Source organism: Hevea brasiliensis, chromosome 14 (assembly GCF_030052815.1).
Source record: "Hevea brasiliensis isolate MT/VB/25A 57/8 chromosome 14, ASM3005281v1, whole genome shotgun sequence".
Lineage (NCBI taxonomy): Eukaryota > Viridiplantae > Streptophyta > Magnoliopsida > Malpighiales > Euphorbiaceae > Hevea > Hevea brasiliensis.
Window position 1 is genome coordinate 22,232,590 of NC_079506.1, and position 17,202 is coordinate 22,249,791.

A 17,202-nucleotide genomic window follows, 5' to 3' on the forward strand; every position below is an offset into this window, starting at 1 on the left:
ATTTTGTTGCAATAACGGGCCGAGAACTGGTTTGGGGAGTAATGTTGCTAGCAGGTCCAGCATAAGTCATTCTGAAGTGCTCGTGAGGAGCGAAACATGGTTTTGGTGGTGCCGGAGGTGAGGCGAGACTAGGAGCGGATGTACTGCTTGACGCTCCCTGAGTAAAAACTTGGAAGTTATAATTCCAAGGGATAGCGTGAGTATTGGTGATGGGGAGCTGAGGTGGAGTTTGGATAACTGCTACCGGCGGTGAGGCTGCCGGGGGTGAGAAGGTGATTCTGGGTTTGGAGGTAGAAGCGTTCTGGCTGTATCCAGTGGTGTTCACTCCTTTTTCCGTCTTCAGCCTTGTCTGGCATCTCAGAACCCTGAGAGATAATAAGTTCCGGACTTCTTGCCTGAACCCTTCACAATCTCGCAGCTCGTGGTCAGCTGCCTCTCCATGGTAAGGACACCTCGTACTTTCTTCGAATCCCGCTACCTGAGGGCAAAGGTAGCCTTCCCTCGTTGCCACAGTAAAAATCTCCTCGAAGTATGGAACTAGCTCATCCACTTCTGGTGTTGATCCCTCTCCCTTAGATTCTATCATATTTACACCGCTGCCCGCATTGTGGTTAGGCAGTGGGTTTGAGGTAACATTGGGGAGGGAACCATTTCCCTCGATCTTCAACCACCCGTTTCGGATTAAAGCGTGCACTCTCCCTCTGAGTGCCCCGCAGTTATCAGTTGAATGCCCTTATGCCCCTCCGTGATACTCACACCGGGCAGTGGCATCATACCACCTGGGATATGGCGGCTGGATTGGGTCTAAGGGGACTGGTACGATTTGGTTTATACCGACAAGGTATCGGTATATTTCACTGAGAGGGAGGGGAAGAGGTGGATCAGGGTTCCTTGGAGGTCTCGGGTTGTTTTGTGGTGGTCTAGGTTGAGCTGGAGGAGGAGGTGGTCTTGGTTGGAAATTTGTAGGTGGGGCGTATTGTGGGCGTGGTTGTGGATAATTAGGGAAAGAAGGTGGAATGTTTGCGATGGTCTGGCCATGGGAGGGAGGATATGGCCGGTAATTATTTTGGGGAAACTGGGAGTAATTATTCTGACGGGTGACAGAGTGCACATCACCTTCCTTTTTCTTGCCAAAGCTGGCAGTCTTCTTCACAGGGTTCTCAGCCAACTCCTGTAGTCTTCCTATTCTCAGATTAGCTTCAATTCTCTCACCAGCTTGGATGATATCTGAGAAGCTGTTGGAGGTATTTCCAATCATCAGGTTGAAGTAGGGAGCCTTCAATGTTTCGATGAATAGGGAGCAGAGTTCATTGTCGGTCACAGGAGGATATACTTCTGCAGCCTTCTCCCTCCATCGTTGGGCATACTGCTTGAAACCTTCCCGGTCTTTCTGTACCAGGTTCTGGAGGTCCCTCCTTGTGGGTGCTGCATCACAATTGAATTTATACTGCTTTAGGAAGGTATCGGCTAAATCCTTCCAGGAGTGCAGCTTGCTCCTGTCCAATTGTATACACCATCTTAGAGCTGCTCCGGAGAGGCTCTCGTGAAAGAAGTGAATGAGAAGTCTATCGTCTTCTGTTAAGGCAGACATTTTGGCAATGTAGGTTGCCAGGTGGATGCGGGGATCTGAGTTTCCGGTGTACTTGTCGAAATCCGGAACCTTGAATTTGGGTGGTACCACCACATCTGGCACCAATCTCAGTGACGACACATCGACTGAACCATACATGTTCAGCCCTTCTATAGCTCTCAGTCTTTCTTCTAGAGCCGATAGTTTCTCATTTTCTCTCGCCCTATGTTCTCCTTCCGCCGTATGATGCGCTCCTCCAACTGGGAGCTGGGGGGTGGAGTAAACTGGAGGGATCGGGATTGAAGGGTGAGGCTCGGCATTTGGGATAGCCGGGTAATAGGAAAAAGGTAGGTCATTATTTATGGTCACCGACTAACAAAGTGACGGCCTGTCCGGATTGATGGCTGGAAAGTGAAGGAGGTTGAAGCGTAGTGAGAATCAACCGTTGTAGGAGGTGGGGGAGGTAATGGTAGGTTAGGGTCTGAAGTAGGCCTATTTTGGGACATTTCCCTCATCATCTTCATAAGTTCTAAAACCTGGTCTTTTAGTTCAGACACTTGCCCCTGTAGGTTCTGTACTTGTTCCTGGTCTTCCATTAGTCTTCTTGTTCGAGATCTTGTTAAGTACACTCGCTGGGGTTGAACCGTGTGCTTGGTCAGACTTGCGTTGTTAGAAGCAATATTGATTTCCTGTGAGGAGCAAAAAGAAAAATTTAAATAAACTTCGAATTTTGCAAAGAAACTAAAAGTCCTGGTCTGGACGAAGGATACAGTGGCATTTGAGAGCCAGGTTGAAATCTGTAAAAAGGATAATCGCCTCAGCTCTTATCATGGCATCGTTCGATAGTCTGACTGCGAATGACGGGATTGAATGCGCATTTATGATACCTGTTCATATGGCGCATTTCAATTTTTCACATAACCCTAGCGAGGAAGTTCCTACGGGAGTCATACTATTCATTCACAAATTTTGCTAAACAATGGTCCAAAAATCACTTCATTAACTAAGTAATTTGTACATCGTATCTTTTACATTGGCCTAGGCTCTGGAAGGTTCTTTATAATAAGATGACATTTTCTGAGATACTCATATAACCTTTCTTCTTGCTTGGCGGGGTCGAATGCTTTCAGAGCGTACTCGGATTCCGGTAATAATTCTTGTTTTCCCCGTGCTATTGTTCTCTCCAGCTGGTCAACATTCTCTTTCAGTCCTTGATAGAGAGCAGCTTGTTTTTCTTTCTCTTTCCTTTCTTTAGCACACTCTTTCAAGATATCGTTGATGAGTAGTGCTTGTTCTTTCAATTCGAGCTTCTTCTTTTTGTTTTCTTGCTTATACTCTTCGATGAGTATCTCTTGGTATTTCATCTTTTCCTGAAGCTTACTATTCCGCACTCTTATTTCTTTGGTCTCATCTTGAAGAGAGTCCTTTTCCTTTTCCCACTGTACCTCTTGCTCCTCGAACCCCATCCTTTCGGCCCTTACCTCTTCCTTAAGTCTTCTTACTCTCCTTTTAAGTTTCTGCTGTTGGTCCTTTAGCTGTTTTATTTGTTCCTGTAGTTGTGAGTTCTCGATATTTGCCTTCTGTAGCGAGTCATCCCGGCAGTCATCAGCTTCTTCTAATAGGGCGCTTTGGCGAGGGTCACTGTCCTTGAATTCTACAGTAGAGTGTCCTCGGTCCCTGTCAGCTCTCCATTTAAGATAATCGCCCGAGGTGCTAGGGCCTTTAGGCGATCTCTCCATCAGAGTGACGTTTTCCCAAGATTTGCGAGCCTTTTTCAACCCTTCCTCTTCCTTGAGCTCATGGTAGAAGTGACCTTGGTGGTATTCTTCAATGTTGATCACGGACTGTGTTGAGCCGAACTGCCTCATTACCAATGCCGGAGTGTAATTTGTGTATCCGGTTACTCCGATCAGGGACACTGACTGAATACCCCCTGTACCGATCAAAACGGGTTGGCTTGACGTCCAAAGCTTCCTCCAACAGTAATCATGGCTATTGAAACTCAAAATCCGTTCCCACCACTGTTTTTCATTCTTCGGGCTGATCACTAACCGGCTCATCTTCTCAATGGGAGGCTGGTCAAGGTACCAAGTCAATCCTTTTGTCTCCACGGGACACATGTGACTGATAGTCCAGAGGTATAACAACTGAGAGCAACACTTAATGAACCCTTTCCCCTGTTGTCTGCAGTAAGTTAGGGTTAACAAGGTTTCTGCGAGAATTGCCGGTATCGGATTGATCCCCTGCCTTTCTACTGTCCAAAATACCTCCACTGTGCTGCAAGTGATGATCCCCAATGGCCCCGGGAACAGAATCAGACCGTAGATTCCCAAAGCGAGAGCTACTGAAGCTTGATCCCACTGTTTCTCTTGGAGGTAATGATCTAACCGCTTTTCAAGGTACGTCCAATACCATCCATGCGTGCTCCCTTTGACTGTTTCTCTTGATTTAGCCTCCTCCGAAGGGATGTCCAACAAATGCGTTAATCGTTTCCAGGTCTGCCTATGCTCAAGGTGTAGGTAGATCCGGTTCTGCAATGAGTACGGAATCCCTAGTAATGCCTGGTATTCTTCCATAGTGGGGACTGTATCAATGTCATTGAAAGAGAATACCCGTGCCAGGATTCCAAGCAGACAACATGGCTTTTAATGCCGGATTTGGACCTTGACTTGCATTAAGGTTGCAATCCTCCGCATTCTCTTCAAAACGTGCCTTGGCCTGATCGGGAAGCGACCTCCATCCGTTAGACAGACCCTCTAGGCTATTCATTCTGACCTCTATTTTATTCAGATCTAGCAAAGGTAGCGAGCTAGCAGGTGCCTCGGAAGCATCATTTTGCGAGGGTACCGGACTATGAACTGATTCGGACCAAAGTTTAGCATTCTGAACCTTTTCTGCCGACTGACTCGAGGATGCCATGATAAAAAATGATGCCTATCCTTTTACAGACCCTTGGTTTGGTAATGCCTGTGAGAAAATTCGTTAGTAAGACAAATTAGGGTAACTTTGAATCATACTGTTGACAGAGTGACACGTACACATTTATCAAAGTAGGAAAATGTGTAGGTGTTCTAGTAGGATTCAAGATTACCCTCAAAAGAAATGAACAAAAGGAAATTAAAGCAGAATAGGGTAAGAGAAAGTATGCCCCTTTTGTCCTATAGTAGGGAGACTCCTAACACCGGGTGAGCGCTACCTACCTGGATAGTTCTATCTTATGAGGTAGTTTACTACGGCCTTCAAGTATTGTGATAGTTTAGCTCAGGAGCTAATTTTCTAAAAGCCACAGGTTCCCAAATTGCCCCTCATCAGAAAGAGAGCCCCATTCTACCCCCATGATGTTATCGGGAAAATTCCACGAGTATCACAGTGGATAGAGCGAGTTTCAATTTGAGCAGAAGCCTTCACGGATACTAACGGGGTAAAACCCACGGGTACCGCTACATGACTCCCTCCTATTTTCCTAAAAGGGTAAGAAAGCCCGGGTTAGGACCATAGTGTGTGAGGACATTGTGTGAGTGTTCAGTGTGTGAAGGGACACCTTTACCTCTTCCCAATTTAGGGGGATTTTATTTTTCCATTTTTCCATTTTTCTTCCTTTTTGAAACGAGGAGCACTGTGAGAGATAGAACATGCAAAACAAAATAGTTAGCAGCAATAATAATTAACATATAAGACATCGCCGAGTGAGACCATCTAACCATAATTTGATCGGACACAAATTAAATCTAATTTTGGACCACTAGACCGGGGTTAAGTCGGTTGTCCCCAGTGGAGTCGCCAAGCTGTCGCAATAGAATTTTGCGGTCGCCTGGACGATCACTCACCGAAGTGGGAAAGAGTGAGGAGTCGCCACCTTAGTTTTGAGGGAAACTAAAGAAAACCATTTGAGAAGTTAAATTAAAAATGAAACCACTTCAAAACAGAGATTCTAAGTTCGGGGTCCGTAAACGGGTGGGGAAGGTGTTAGGCACCCCACCTCGTCCCTTAATAAGGGTAAGTAGATTTAATTCTGCGTCCTTTATAAATTAGTTAGGGAGGCTTAGACGGCAATGTTAATCCTTTTGGTAGAAGGAATATTTGATTTTTCACTAAATTTGGATCACCCAGATACATAAGTAAATGAGACAACCTTAGTGAACGGGTGTGAGAATCGGATAAGAACCCTCCTCCGATCTCTTTTAAGTTGTTTATTAAAATTTTGAGGGGAGACCGGATAAGAACCCTCCTCCGATCTCCTTTAGAGTTATTTATTAAAATTTTGGGGGGAGACCGGATAAGAACCCTCCTCCGATCTCCTTTAGAGTTATTTATTAAAATTTTGGGGGGGAGACCGGATAAGAACCCTCCTCCGATCCCTATTTAATGTTTATTAAAATTTTGAAGGGAGACCGGATAAGAACTCTCCTCCGATCTCTTTTTACGTTTATTAAAATTTTGGATTGAGACTGGACAAGAATTCTCTTCCGATCTCTTTCAGATTAACAGGAGCCTGGAAGGGATTTCTCCGATCTCCCGGATTTTTAATTTCAACTACATGACATAAGAACCAAAAGCTAAGGATTCTGGCGTTCTAAGATGCTGGGGATAAGGCTTCTCGATACCTTTTGACTAGATAGGGAAAACTAGACTTGATTTACCGACCTTCCCTGCGTTCATTTTACCAATATCTATTAATGACCGATCTATTCTGTTTCGTTTACTTTGGTCTTATTCCACTTTATGACATCCTTGTCGAATTGCTGTTTACGTCGGCCTAATAGTTTGGCTATCTTCCTGACGTGTTGTTCACGTTCTCTCTTTTAAAAGAGACCCCTAAGTTGCAGTTACCTACGTTTACCCAACCATTTACATACTACTAGGAGTTAAAAAAAACTTGTTTTCAGAAATGACGGAGATCAATAAAACGAACTGATCACTAAAAAGATGATTTGAGAGTGACTTTCTTTGGGATTGCTTGTGCAGAAATGGTCTTGAAGAAAATCGCAGATGTAAGAAGAACAAGGAAAATGCGGGAAATAAACGTAGACACTTAATAAAACAGTAGTATGAACTCTTACAACAACATTTTTCTTGGGTTCTCTCGTACAAAATAATCTTGAAGAAAGTTGCAGATGTATGAAGAACAAAGGAAGTGCAGAAAATAAACGTAAACAGTAGTATGAACTCTTACCTGTGAGGAGCCGGGTCTACTAAAATAGTTACGGGGTGGCAAACAGGGATGAGACAGTGGACTGATTAGCCTGAGGGTGGTGTTCTTCGTGAACTGGAGGGTACTTAGCTAAAGAAATGAGTGATATGAAGTTGATCTTGGGCAGTGAAAACAGAGATGATAAAAGACAGAAAGTGAGAGTATGACCAGATAATGAACAAACTGGAAATATAGAGTTCCAGTATTCAAAATCTCTTCAAGAAAACACTTCAGAAAACTAGTTTCCAAAGTCCTTTTAATCAACACTTCTAAATAGCAGAGTAACAAACTAAAATGAACTTTCAGAGTTCCTCTTGCTATAATAACAGCCTCTCGTCTATTTTTCCGTCCTCCCCTTGAACAGTTTTTATGCCGGTATTTATAGGAATCGGGTGCTCTTTGTGAAGGGTCAGGATTTATTTGAGGGAGATGGAGGGTCGAGATCTCGAAGGACATGATCGGAGGTTCAGGAATTAAAGAGAATCGAAATGAATGGTTGAGATCACTCTTCATAATATTTGTCCTTTTCTTCTTTCCATCTGACGGTCCCAAATTTCCTTGTCCGGAACGATCCGAGGGCTAAGAGTGAAAGACGCTGGTATTGTCGTCTTCTCTCTTGATCTAAGGGTTCCGGGTTTGTCCTTACAAGTGGGATCAACGGTGGAGATTGGGATGTACAGGACTGTCATGACATACCTCGGCACTGTCGACGTGCGGGCGATTCTTAGGCGTGCGGTGGAGATCTCGTCGCCACGCTTTAACTACCTCGGCTCACGATTCGGCGACGGTTATTGGGATTTGTCTTATTCTTTTTGTCTTCCGATCCCTCCCCTAGCTCGATTCCGATCTCTCATGCGATCTCCTATCTCCGATCTCTATTATCCCTTAATCGATGCCGATTCGGTCCAAGCATTAATTACATCCCGATTCTCGAGCGTCCGCCGTTTTCCTCGACATTAAATGCCCATTTCCCCTATATATACCCTTGTCGACGGAGACATTTTCTTCATCGACTTTCCTCTCTTCTTTTCTTACTTTCCTGTTCTAGTTGCTCGGTGGAAGTTCGCTATAATCGTGGCTTTGATCTTTTCCGATGAACTTCTTTACTTACCGATGAAAATTCACGATCCGGTGATCGAATGACCTTACCGATGATGGTGAGAGGACTGGATTTGACCGATCTGTATTGCGGACTTTGGTTGTACCGATCTTGAGTCGCTCAACCGAGTTTATTCGCTTCTCATCGCATTGGGTGTTCGGCGCGTTTTCCTCCACATTGGGTGTTCAGCTGGTCGGTTTGAGTGGTAACATCGGTGACGATGTCTCTCATCTTCATGGGAGTCATAGTCACCCCATCTCAGCCGCACATCTATCCGATGCCAACAAATGGCTCTCAGTCGAACACATCTTTTGATTCAGCCACAAGACTAGGCTTTGACATAGGCCTTTTAGATAGGATGTTCCACCGGTCTCTAGAGATCGCCCAAATGATGTAATCCTGAAATGTAATCAGATCTCTAGAGATTGCCCAAATGATGTAGTTAGACCTTTATTGTAGTCTGATCCCTAGAGATCGCCCAAATGATGTATTTTATTTTCAATGCAATCCGATCTCTAGAGATCACAGAAATGATGTGATCCAATGTTAGTGTAATCCGATCCCTAGAGATCGCCCAAATGATGTAATCCGAACTTTTGAAAATAAAGACTTTATTTTGTCGGTTATCATCTTATTATTTTTGCATTGATTATTTTTCGATCTCTAATGTGGTTATCCGATCTGGTTCTTTACCTGAATGACACTTAACTGATCCTTTATTCAAAATATTTAACTTATTATGCCGATCTCCAATTAACCGATCTCTGAACATTCGGATATTTGAGAGAAGTGTCAGAACAGCTGTCGAGTCCCACCAATCGATGCGCTGCCTAGAACCTCGCGAGCATTAAATGCTCGGACTAGTATAAATAGGGGTGGGAGGGTTAGCCAGTTGTTCTCTCATTCCATTTTCAATCCCCTGCTCACAACTTCGAAGTTCTCTCGCTTTCTCAAGTTCTTCCGACGCCGATCAGACTCCGGTAAGGGCTTTGATCCTCTTTTTAGTTTAAGTTCTTTGTTTCTTTTGAAAATGAGCGGTGCCGAAGGTCAGAGAGCGGCGAGCCCTCCTTCCATTCAGTTCTCATGGTCTTCCGATGAAGAAGAGGTAGTCGGGCCAAGCACGCAACCTAAACCCCCTAGGGTCTCTGCTCGAGGTCGGGGACGGGTCATACTATCAAGGCTTGCACCTACTTCAAGGAGAGAGACCCTTCCTATAGACGAGCTTCCGTCGGTTCTTCGAGAATCCGATCTGCAATCGTTTGTTCAAGAATACAATATTTGTCCTGATTCATATGAGCTGATCAAGTGCCATGGCGATCTTCGTGTCGATCATTCTTTTGAAGAGGATGACATGGTTATGGTGTACGAGGAACAGTTAAAGGCCGGTCTGAGATTCCCTCTAGACGATTTCTATAAGGAGGTCCTAAAACTTCACCGAGCATCCATTGTTCAAATCCACCCCAACTCGTGGCGGATCTTGGTAGCTTTCCGAGGTCTATGCCGAGCTAAGGGAATCAGACCTACGGCTAAGGTGTTCGCCGAGCTGCACAGACTAACTCGCCGAAAGGATGACGAACACTGGTTCTTTCAGGCGAAGCCTCATTGCGGACTCTTTTCCGATCTGCCCTCATCCCTTAAGAATTGGAAGAACCGGTTCTTCATTCTGAGGAGTAAAGATCCGAGCTGCTTTGAGGACTTTCCTCGTAGCTGGTGGTACCAGGGGCCCCTGCTTCCGAAGCACATTACCCTGAGTCAAGAGGAAAGCTTAATAGTGATGGAGCTGAAAAGTCAGGCCGCCACTCTAAAATATTCCTGTCCAAATGCGGTGACTGCCGAACTGCACCATTGGACCATGCAACTGATCACCGGCCGAGATCGCGAACTTCCGCTCTCTGACCTCGGCATTGGTATTTTCTATATCTCGTTCGGGACCTTAGCGATCTCACTAACCTCTTTTATGTGCAGGTATGGCGGGTGGTGAAGGTTCTAGGAAACGAAAGAAAGAAAGAGAGATCTCCCGGAAGATAAAAGAGATGAAGCGTTCGGAACGACTTCAAACACCCGGTCACGAACCTGGGGAGATACAAAGAGACCCGCCTCAACCTTCGGGTCCGCCGACCACTGAAGCTGTCAGATCTCCTCCTAGATCGGAAGAGCAGCCCCCGCCTCTCTCAGTTATTCCAAGCACGGAAAGGGAGCCTTCTCAATCTTCTGGGAGGACCTCTTCTCGTGGCGCTCAGATACTGATCGATCGCTTGAAGAATAACCGATCGTTAGGAGAACTCCGATTTTGCCAAAGTCCTGGGATCTACCATCTTCTTTCAAGAGGATCGGGACAGGCTATCCCGGAATGGTCTCGATGATATCTTGACTCGAACCATGAGCTTGAATGTGGAGTGTCTGGTGAACCAGACCATGGTTCGGGAAAAGATTCAACGTCTGGGTAAGGAGGTCGGGAAGAAAAATCAGGAATTGGCTTCCCTCCGATCCCAACTCTCATCCGCTCGGGATTATATATCTCAAGTCGAGGGACGGGCGAAGTACCATGAAGACCAGCTGGCCGAGAAGTCTCGTGACCTGGCTGAAAGAGAACGGGCTCTCAGAGAAGTCCAGGCACTTCAGGCCAACGAAGCCGCTCAGGTCGCTCAACTTATAGAGGAGCTTAACGCGAAGGATAAGGAGCTTACAGAGAAAGGCAAAGAGCTTAAGGAAAAAGATGAAGAGATGGTGTCAGGAATAGCCGGAGCCTATGTGAATGCTCATAAGGATCTCTTGGCCGAACTCCAAAAGCGCTACCCTGAAGAGGACTTCTCCTGGATGGATGACCTGGCTCCCGAGGGCAACGGCGAAGATAGTGAGGAGGAAGCCGAAGGTGAGGGAGAGAGGGAGAGTGATCCAAATGTAGATCAGTGGGGTGATCCCCACCAATAACTGTCTGATTATGACATGAAATGAAATGCCTCTTTGTTCAATTAATGATTTTGATCGGAAAAGATTAAAACATTCTTTGACTGAGTATTTGATTTTATGAGCACATCAAAAAAAAAACTAAATTAGATTATTAATCTAAGTATGAGAGATCGGAAAGCACTTTAAGCATGAGATCGGTAGGGAAGAAATGCTGAACGGAACTTGATTGAAAATTTAACTCGAACACTTAAGATCGGAATCCTCATTAAATCGAACTAAAACTTTAGCTCTTAAACCTTCGGAAAGGAGGTCGGCAATAAAACTGGTAGGAAAAGATCTAGTGCCAGTTCATTTTATTTATCAACAGAGATCAGGGATATACTTGACGGGTCCGGAAGTTCGACAACGGGTTCGAGAGGTCGGTAAATGATTTGAGAGATCGGCAAGGCTTTAATGAATATGAGGACTTAGCATTGATTCAATCCTTTGTGAGGAGAGATCGGAAATGTGACCGCCTATCAAAGAGGGATCGGAAACGTGGTTAGCTGTTCAAAGAAAAATTTTTATTGATTCTAGGGGTCGGCCAAAATATGGTGTCGACAAATGTCAAAATAAAATTTAGAGAATGAAATAATTAATATAAGTTAAAAATTATGAGTTTAATTAGGAAGAAGAAGAAGAGAAAAGAAAAAGAAAAGAAAAGAAAAGAAAATGAAAAGGCTAATGACATTTTAAAAAATTAAAGTACAATAAGTATATGTATATAAATAGACACAAGATGACAAAACCTGCCTAACTCATATTCTTCTCCACCTCTTCTCTCTCCTTTGAGTCGGCTGCCATGGATGCTCCTTTCCACCATTTTTGTTTTCCTTAAAGCTTGATTTCCCAAGCTTTCTCCTCACCAAAACCCATAGTCCCCTTCATTAAAAATTTAGCCCACTCCATATGGAAGCTTTAGATACCCATAAGAAGAAGAAAAGTTGAAGTTTGAAATTGGGTCACAAGAGGTTAGTGCCTAATATTCCTTTCTCCCTTTATTAATCATTGAGTTAAGGTTAAAATAAAGTGAAATTTGTAAGAAACTAAAAGAAATTGGTGAGTTATGAGGGGAGTTAATTTTCGGTACTCATGGTAAGTGATGGACTTTGATGACTTTAGTGTATATAAAGTGATTTAGTGATGTTAATTTATGCATTTATAAGTATTAGAAGTTAATTTACATTGAAGTTTCATGAGGTTGAAATTGTGAGTTAGGGTTTGACCTAACTTTGGTACTTTTGTATTATACCTTGCAATTGGGATTGTTGAGATGTGTTGATGATATTTAGAAGTGTCTTGAATGTCAAATTGAAGTAAGAAAGTTGGAGGAGATTGAATATTGGGAGTGCCATTTTCTGCAGGTTTGGGACTCAATGAGTCCAGTGTGTTTGGTGAACCATAACTGAAATTGTGTGACTCCAATTGGTATGAGGCCAATTGGAGGTGAAACTAGACCCAAATGGCCCATTTTCCATGAAGAAACCATGCTCAAATTCTGTCCAAAACTTGACCAATTTTCTACCCAAATCCGGATGACCCTGCACAAAACCCAGAAAATGACCAAATGAATAGTACATATTCATTTGGTCATAACTCCCTCTATACTGGTCCAAATGACCTGAATTTGATACCATTGGAAAGCTTAGATATAGGACTACAATTTTCTTGAAGACCACTAAACCCAGAAATGCCTTAAACCAAACCAAATTGCTGGCCCAAGTTGGGTCACAAAACTGTCCAGAATTAAGTTGTCCAGAAACTGCTGGACATAAACTTACCCAACCAGTTTTTGGCAAAATGGCCATAACTTGGTCTACAAGAACTCAAATGTAATGAAACTAGTGGCAAAATGTCCACAATACATAGATCTACAAAATTGGTATTTTGACCAAAATCCAGAAATCAAGAGAACTAGGTCAAATAGTTAGAACAATTCACTGCATCAAAACCTGGAATCTGACCAAACTTCACTTGACCCCAGAACAGTCTTTTAGTCATAACTCCCACTAGAAAAATCCAATTGGGATAAGCCATACCTTTCCAGAAACATAAGAGATAGGGCTACAACTTTGTTTCAGGAACCTTCCACAAATTATGAAGTTAAGAATCTCAAAAAGTGACCTGCAGTCACTGACCTGAACTGAACACCTATTAGCACAGGGTATATGAGTTCAGGTCAGTTAATTGGCCATAAACAATTCCACAAAACTTGAAAAATTGTGATTCAAATTTCTCAATGATCATAGGACATAGGACAACAATTTCTCTGAAGATCACCATGCCTAAAAGTGACTGCAACATGTTCCATTAATTAGGTAAAATTTAAGTCTAAAAGCTGCCTAGTTATGGAACCAGAATCTGGAAATGAATCAGTTATGATTATTGACCATAAATTGAGTTCTAAACATCCAATTGACATGATTCAAAAGGGAAAATAAAGACAAGACATAGAGGAACAACTTCCATAAAGGAAGTGGGGGCCAAACAATGGCTACAAACTGATCAAATGGATAGGTTAAGTTAGTGTACAAAAACTGGAAATGGTACAAGTGACCATTAAACCCAGCATTTTCATTTAAGCATATTTCCCACTAGAAGTCTTCAATTGAAATAAGTTATACCAATATGGAAAGCTAACAAACAGACCTAAAACTTTGTTTTAGACATCCTTCTCAAATTATAAATGTATGAAGCCTAAATTTAATGTCAAAGCTGTTGACCTAAATGGAAAGCATGTTAATATAGGCTATTTGAATTCAAGCCAATAATGTGACTATAAATAATTCCATAAGCCTTGAAAAATTACAATTAAAATTTCTAAATGACTATAAGACAAAGGTCAACAAATTCTATGAAAAATACTAGGCATAAATGTTACTACAAGTTGTCCAAATAAATTGTTCAGATTGATTTGCAAAAATTAAGATACAAAAAAAATTGAACCTAAAGAAAGGTTCTTGATATAAATTATTGACTTATTCCTAATAAGTCAATATATGCCAAATCACATAAAATAGTTATGTGGACTCATTTTCCCACGATACATGGACATATAAATTCTGTTAAGTGATTATTAATACTTAATTGCCCATACTAAACCTAGGCTTATATTTATATAGTCGGATCGATTGGTATACCAATTAGGGATTACAGATAGCAGTACTGCTTATAGAGCAAATTATGAACTAACAATATATGTCTGTTATGATTGTTCTACAGGCTATATGCCTACTCATTAGCCATTGTGCCTAACCTTATTCCTGGCCTTGTGCCTGACAGCTGGTCTCGTGCTTGACAGCTGGCCTCATGCCTAACAGATGTATACAGGGTAGACATATGGCTGTCTAACCCGTATACTCCCGTGTATCCAGCATTATAGTTTGTTATAGGTTACTTGGGCTCAAATATGTAGATATGACATGAAATACACCGATATGACATAAAATACGCTGATACGATTCTAAAGACTCTAATATGAGTTTAAAAAGCCAGAGAATGAAATTGATACACAGAAAAGATACTGATAATTAATTTATTTTGAAAGTACAAAAAAGTCATAAATGACTTAGACTATATAAGAAATGAACAGAAAAGATACTGTTAAATTTAACTGTTCCCAAAGTGTAGGAAATTTATAAATGTCTTAGAATTGATGATAATTTCACTGATATGAGTTTAAGGAAACTGAAAATAAGATATATGCACAGATAAGATCTTGATAAGTAAATTTTTTTCCAAAGTGCAATAAAATATATAATTGACCTAGAAGTGCAAAATTCTACATAGAGCTATTACTTTTAATTATTCAGTTATTATTCCTTAAAATTATGCACCACTAAGCAATTTGCTTAGCGTGTTGGTTTTTCCATCGCGTAGGTACTGGAGAACAGTAGTCGCCACAGCAGCAGTTGCCACAGTAGTGTTCCGACCGCAGTTGACCAGATCTGCATACAGTTCAGAGTTCACCTCATTAGTCTTTTGTATTTTGGTAAGGCCTATGTATAGACTAGTATTTTGATTCATTATGTATAATCATGATGTAATTACTAGTTTGTGATGTAAATAAAAATTGTAATTACATATTTTGGATTATAAATAAAGTTATGAATTTATGCATATGAATTTCTATATGAATGAATGAATGAACTTGGAATGGTATGAGTAGAAATGACATGATATGACATGTAAAGAGATGAAATTGTTTTTAACAGGTAACTATTAGAACCCGCTAGATACCAATAAAACAGAGGAGGCTCTGCCCGGGTCTTCACATAGAAAAAAAAAATTTCACATGTTTTCTATAAAGTTTAAAATTAACAATGGACATGACAGGATAAGATAGGGTGCTCCGGCACCGAATGTGGCACTCCTCGCTCGGCTACACTGTAGACGGGTGAGGGGCGTCACAAAGGTACAAATGATTTTCTCATTATTTACCTCTATGTGAATGATATGATTTATATGGGATCTTCTTCTCCTCTTATTAATGAATTCAAAGCTTCCATGGACAAGAAATTCAAAATGACAGATCTTGCAGAGTTGCAGTACTTTCTTGGGCTTGAGGTGAAGCAAGTTGAAGATGGCATCTTTGTGTCAAAGAAGAAATATGCTGCTGATTTGCTTAAAAGGTTTAACATTTTGGGTTATAAAATTGCAGCCACACCAACGAATTTAAATGAAAAATTGCAAGTTAATGATGGTACTGAACTAGCTAATGCAAGGAGTTTTAGAAGTTTGGTTGGAGGCTTAATCTACTTGATTAATACGTAACCTGATATTTCTTTTACTGTTAGAGTTATTTCTAGGTTCATGCATTATCCATCAAAGCATCATTTTAGAGCTGCAAAAAGGGTTCTACGTTATATTGCTAGAACAGTCGATTTTGGGATATGGTATGGTCATGTTTCAGAGTTCAAATTATTTGGCTATACTGATAGTGATTGGGCTGGGTGTTTGGAGGATAGAAGAAGCACATCTAGTTATGTTTTTAGTCTTGGATCAGCTGCTGTGTGTTGGAGTTCAAAGAAGCAAACAACAACAGCCTTGTCTTCATCTGAAGCAGAATATACAACTGCAAGTTCATCAGCATGTTAAGCCTTATGGTTAAGAAGAATTCTAGCTGATGTCTATCAAGAACAGTAGGAAGCAACTGAAATTTACTGTAAAAAATCAAGCCGTAATTTCTATGTCCAAAAATCCAACTTTTCATGGAAGAACCAAGCATATAGATATTCGAATTCATTTCATTCAAGATCTTGTGTCAAATGAATCAATCATTTTGAAGTACTGCAACACAAATGAGCAGGTGGCAGATATTTTGATAAAGTCCCTTCCTTGAGATAAACTTTATTTTAAGCTCCAACTTGGTGTCTGTAACTTTGAATCAAGAGGGAGTTTTAGAAAATGATTCAAAGTCAGTTGCCGAAATATTAATGTTTTTTTACGGAGTTGGATGTTGTTAATTCTGTTCCTTTATTTTCTACTTTATGCTAGTATTTTGCTGCTCTTCTTTTGCTAATTTGTTATTGTGTAAAGCCTATTTATAGGCCTGTTGTTTACTTCATTTTGCAAGTGAATAAAATAGCAACTTCAATCAACTATATCCCGTCTTTCTACTATAATTCCTCTTTTTTTCTGTTGCTTTGTTTAATTCCTAAATTAGCTCAAGCCTACTGCAGATTTTTTTTTGTCACCATCTATCTGATAAAAGTCCTGTGTGGCAGCCTCTTGTGTTTACTGTAGATTTCCAACAAGAACTATCAACAAAATATAACTTATTCTTTGACAGAAGCGCCATCCTTATTGCACGAGACCAAGAATGGTAATTAGGACTAGTGAGAACTGGAGATACCAGAACAAGAGCTGGATTTTCATTTGGATGAAGATAATAAGGACCAGAGGGTTTTTGGGTAGGATCTTGATTAGTAGCCATGAACAAAGGCTTAGGGTTTCAGCAAGAAAATGAAGAACAATGAAGCAATCTTGAGAGAAAAAAAAATGTGCTCTGATACCATATGAGAAAAGGAAAAAGAATATTATTAATTTAGAAGAATGAAAAAGATACTGGAGTCTCTTTAGCTTATATATATATATATATATATACAGCCAGCTAAAGAAGGAACTAGGAAACTGACTCTAACTAATTCGACTAACTAATCAAATACATGTGAAGCAGCTAATTAACTGACTAACTGACTTTTGAAGTTTTAGCGTCTAATTCTGTTTTTTTTTTATCTAATGCTTATCAATTAAATTAACCTTTTAACTACTTAATAATTATTATTAATATAATGCTTTTGGAAAGTAAATGCCATTACTAAAGACTAATTTTAATTATATATTTTAATCTTTTTAGTCAAAAAGAAGAATAGGTATTATTGTCTTTTCATT

At 41.1% G+C, this 17,202-nt stretch overlaps 1 protein-coding gene across 1 annotated transcript; it reads left to right on the plus strand.

Annotated features, from left to right (window-relative positions):
- The first annotated feature begins 15,273 nt into the window (after positions 1 to 15,273).
- LOC110639213 (secreted RxLR effector protein 161-like) lies at positions 15,274 to 15,906 on the plus strand. Its single transcript, XM_058134446.1, has 2 exons — positions 15,274 to 15,511; positions 15,608 to 15,906. The coding sequence occupies exons 1-2, from the start codon at positions 15,274 to 15,276 to the stop codon at positions 15,904 to 15,906; spliced, it is 537 nt and encodes a 178-aa protein (XP_057990429.1).
- The last annotated feature ends 1,296 nt before the right edge of the window (positions 15,907 to 17,202 follow it).

Bases quoted from the DNA above. Each gene is read 5' to 3' on its own strand.
- LOC110639213 (XM_058134446.1), top strand. From the start codon at position 15,274: ATGGGATCTTCTTCTCCTCTTATTAATGAATTCAAAGCTTCCATGGAC. The intron at 15,512-15,607 runs GTACTGAACTAG...TTACTGTTAGAG, and splicing joins AAAATTGCAAGTTAATGATG to TTATTTCTAGGTTCATGCAT.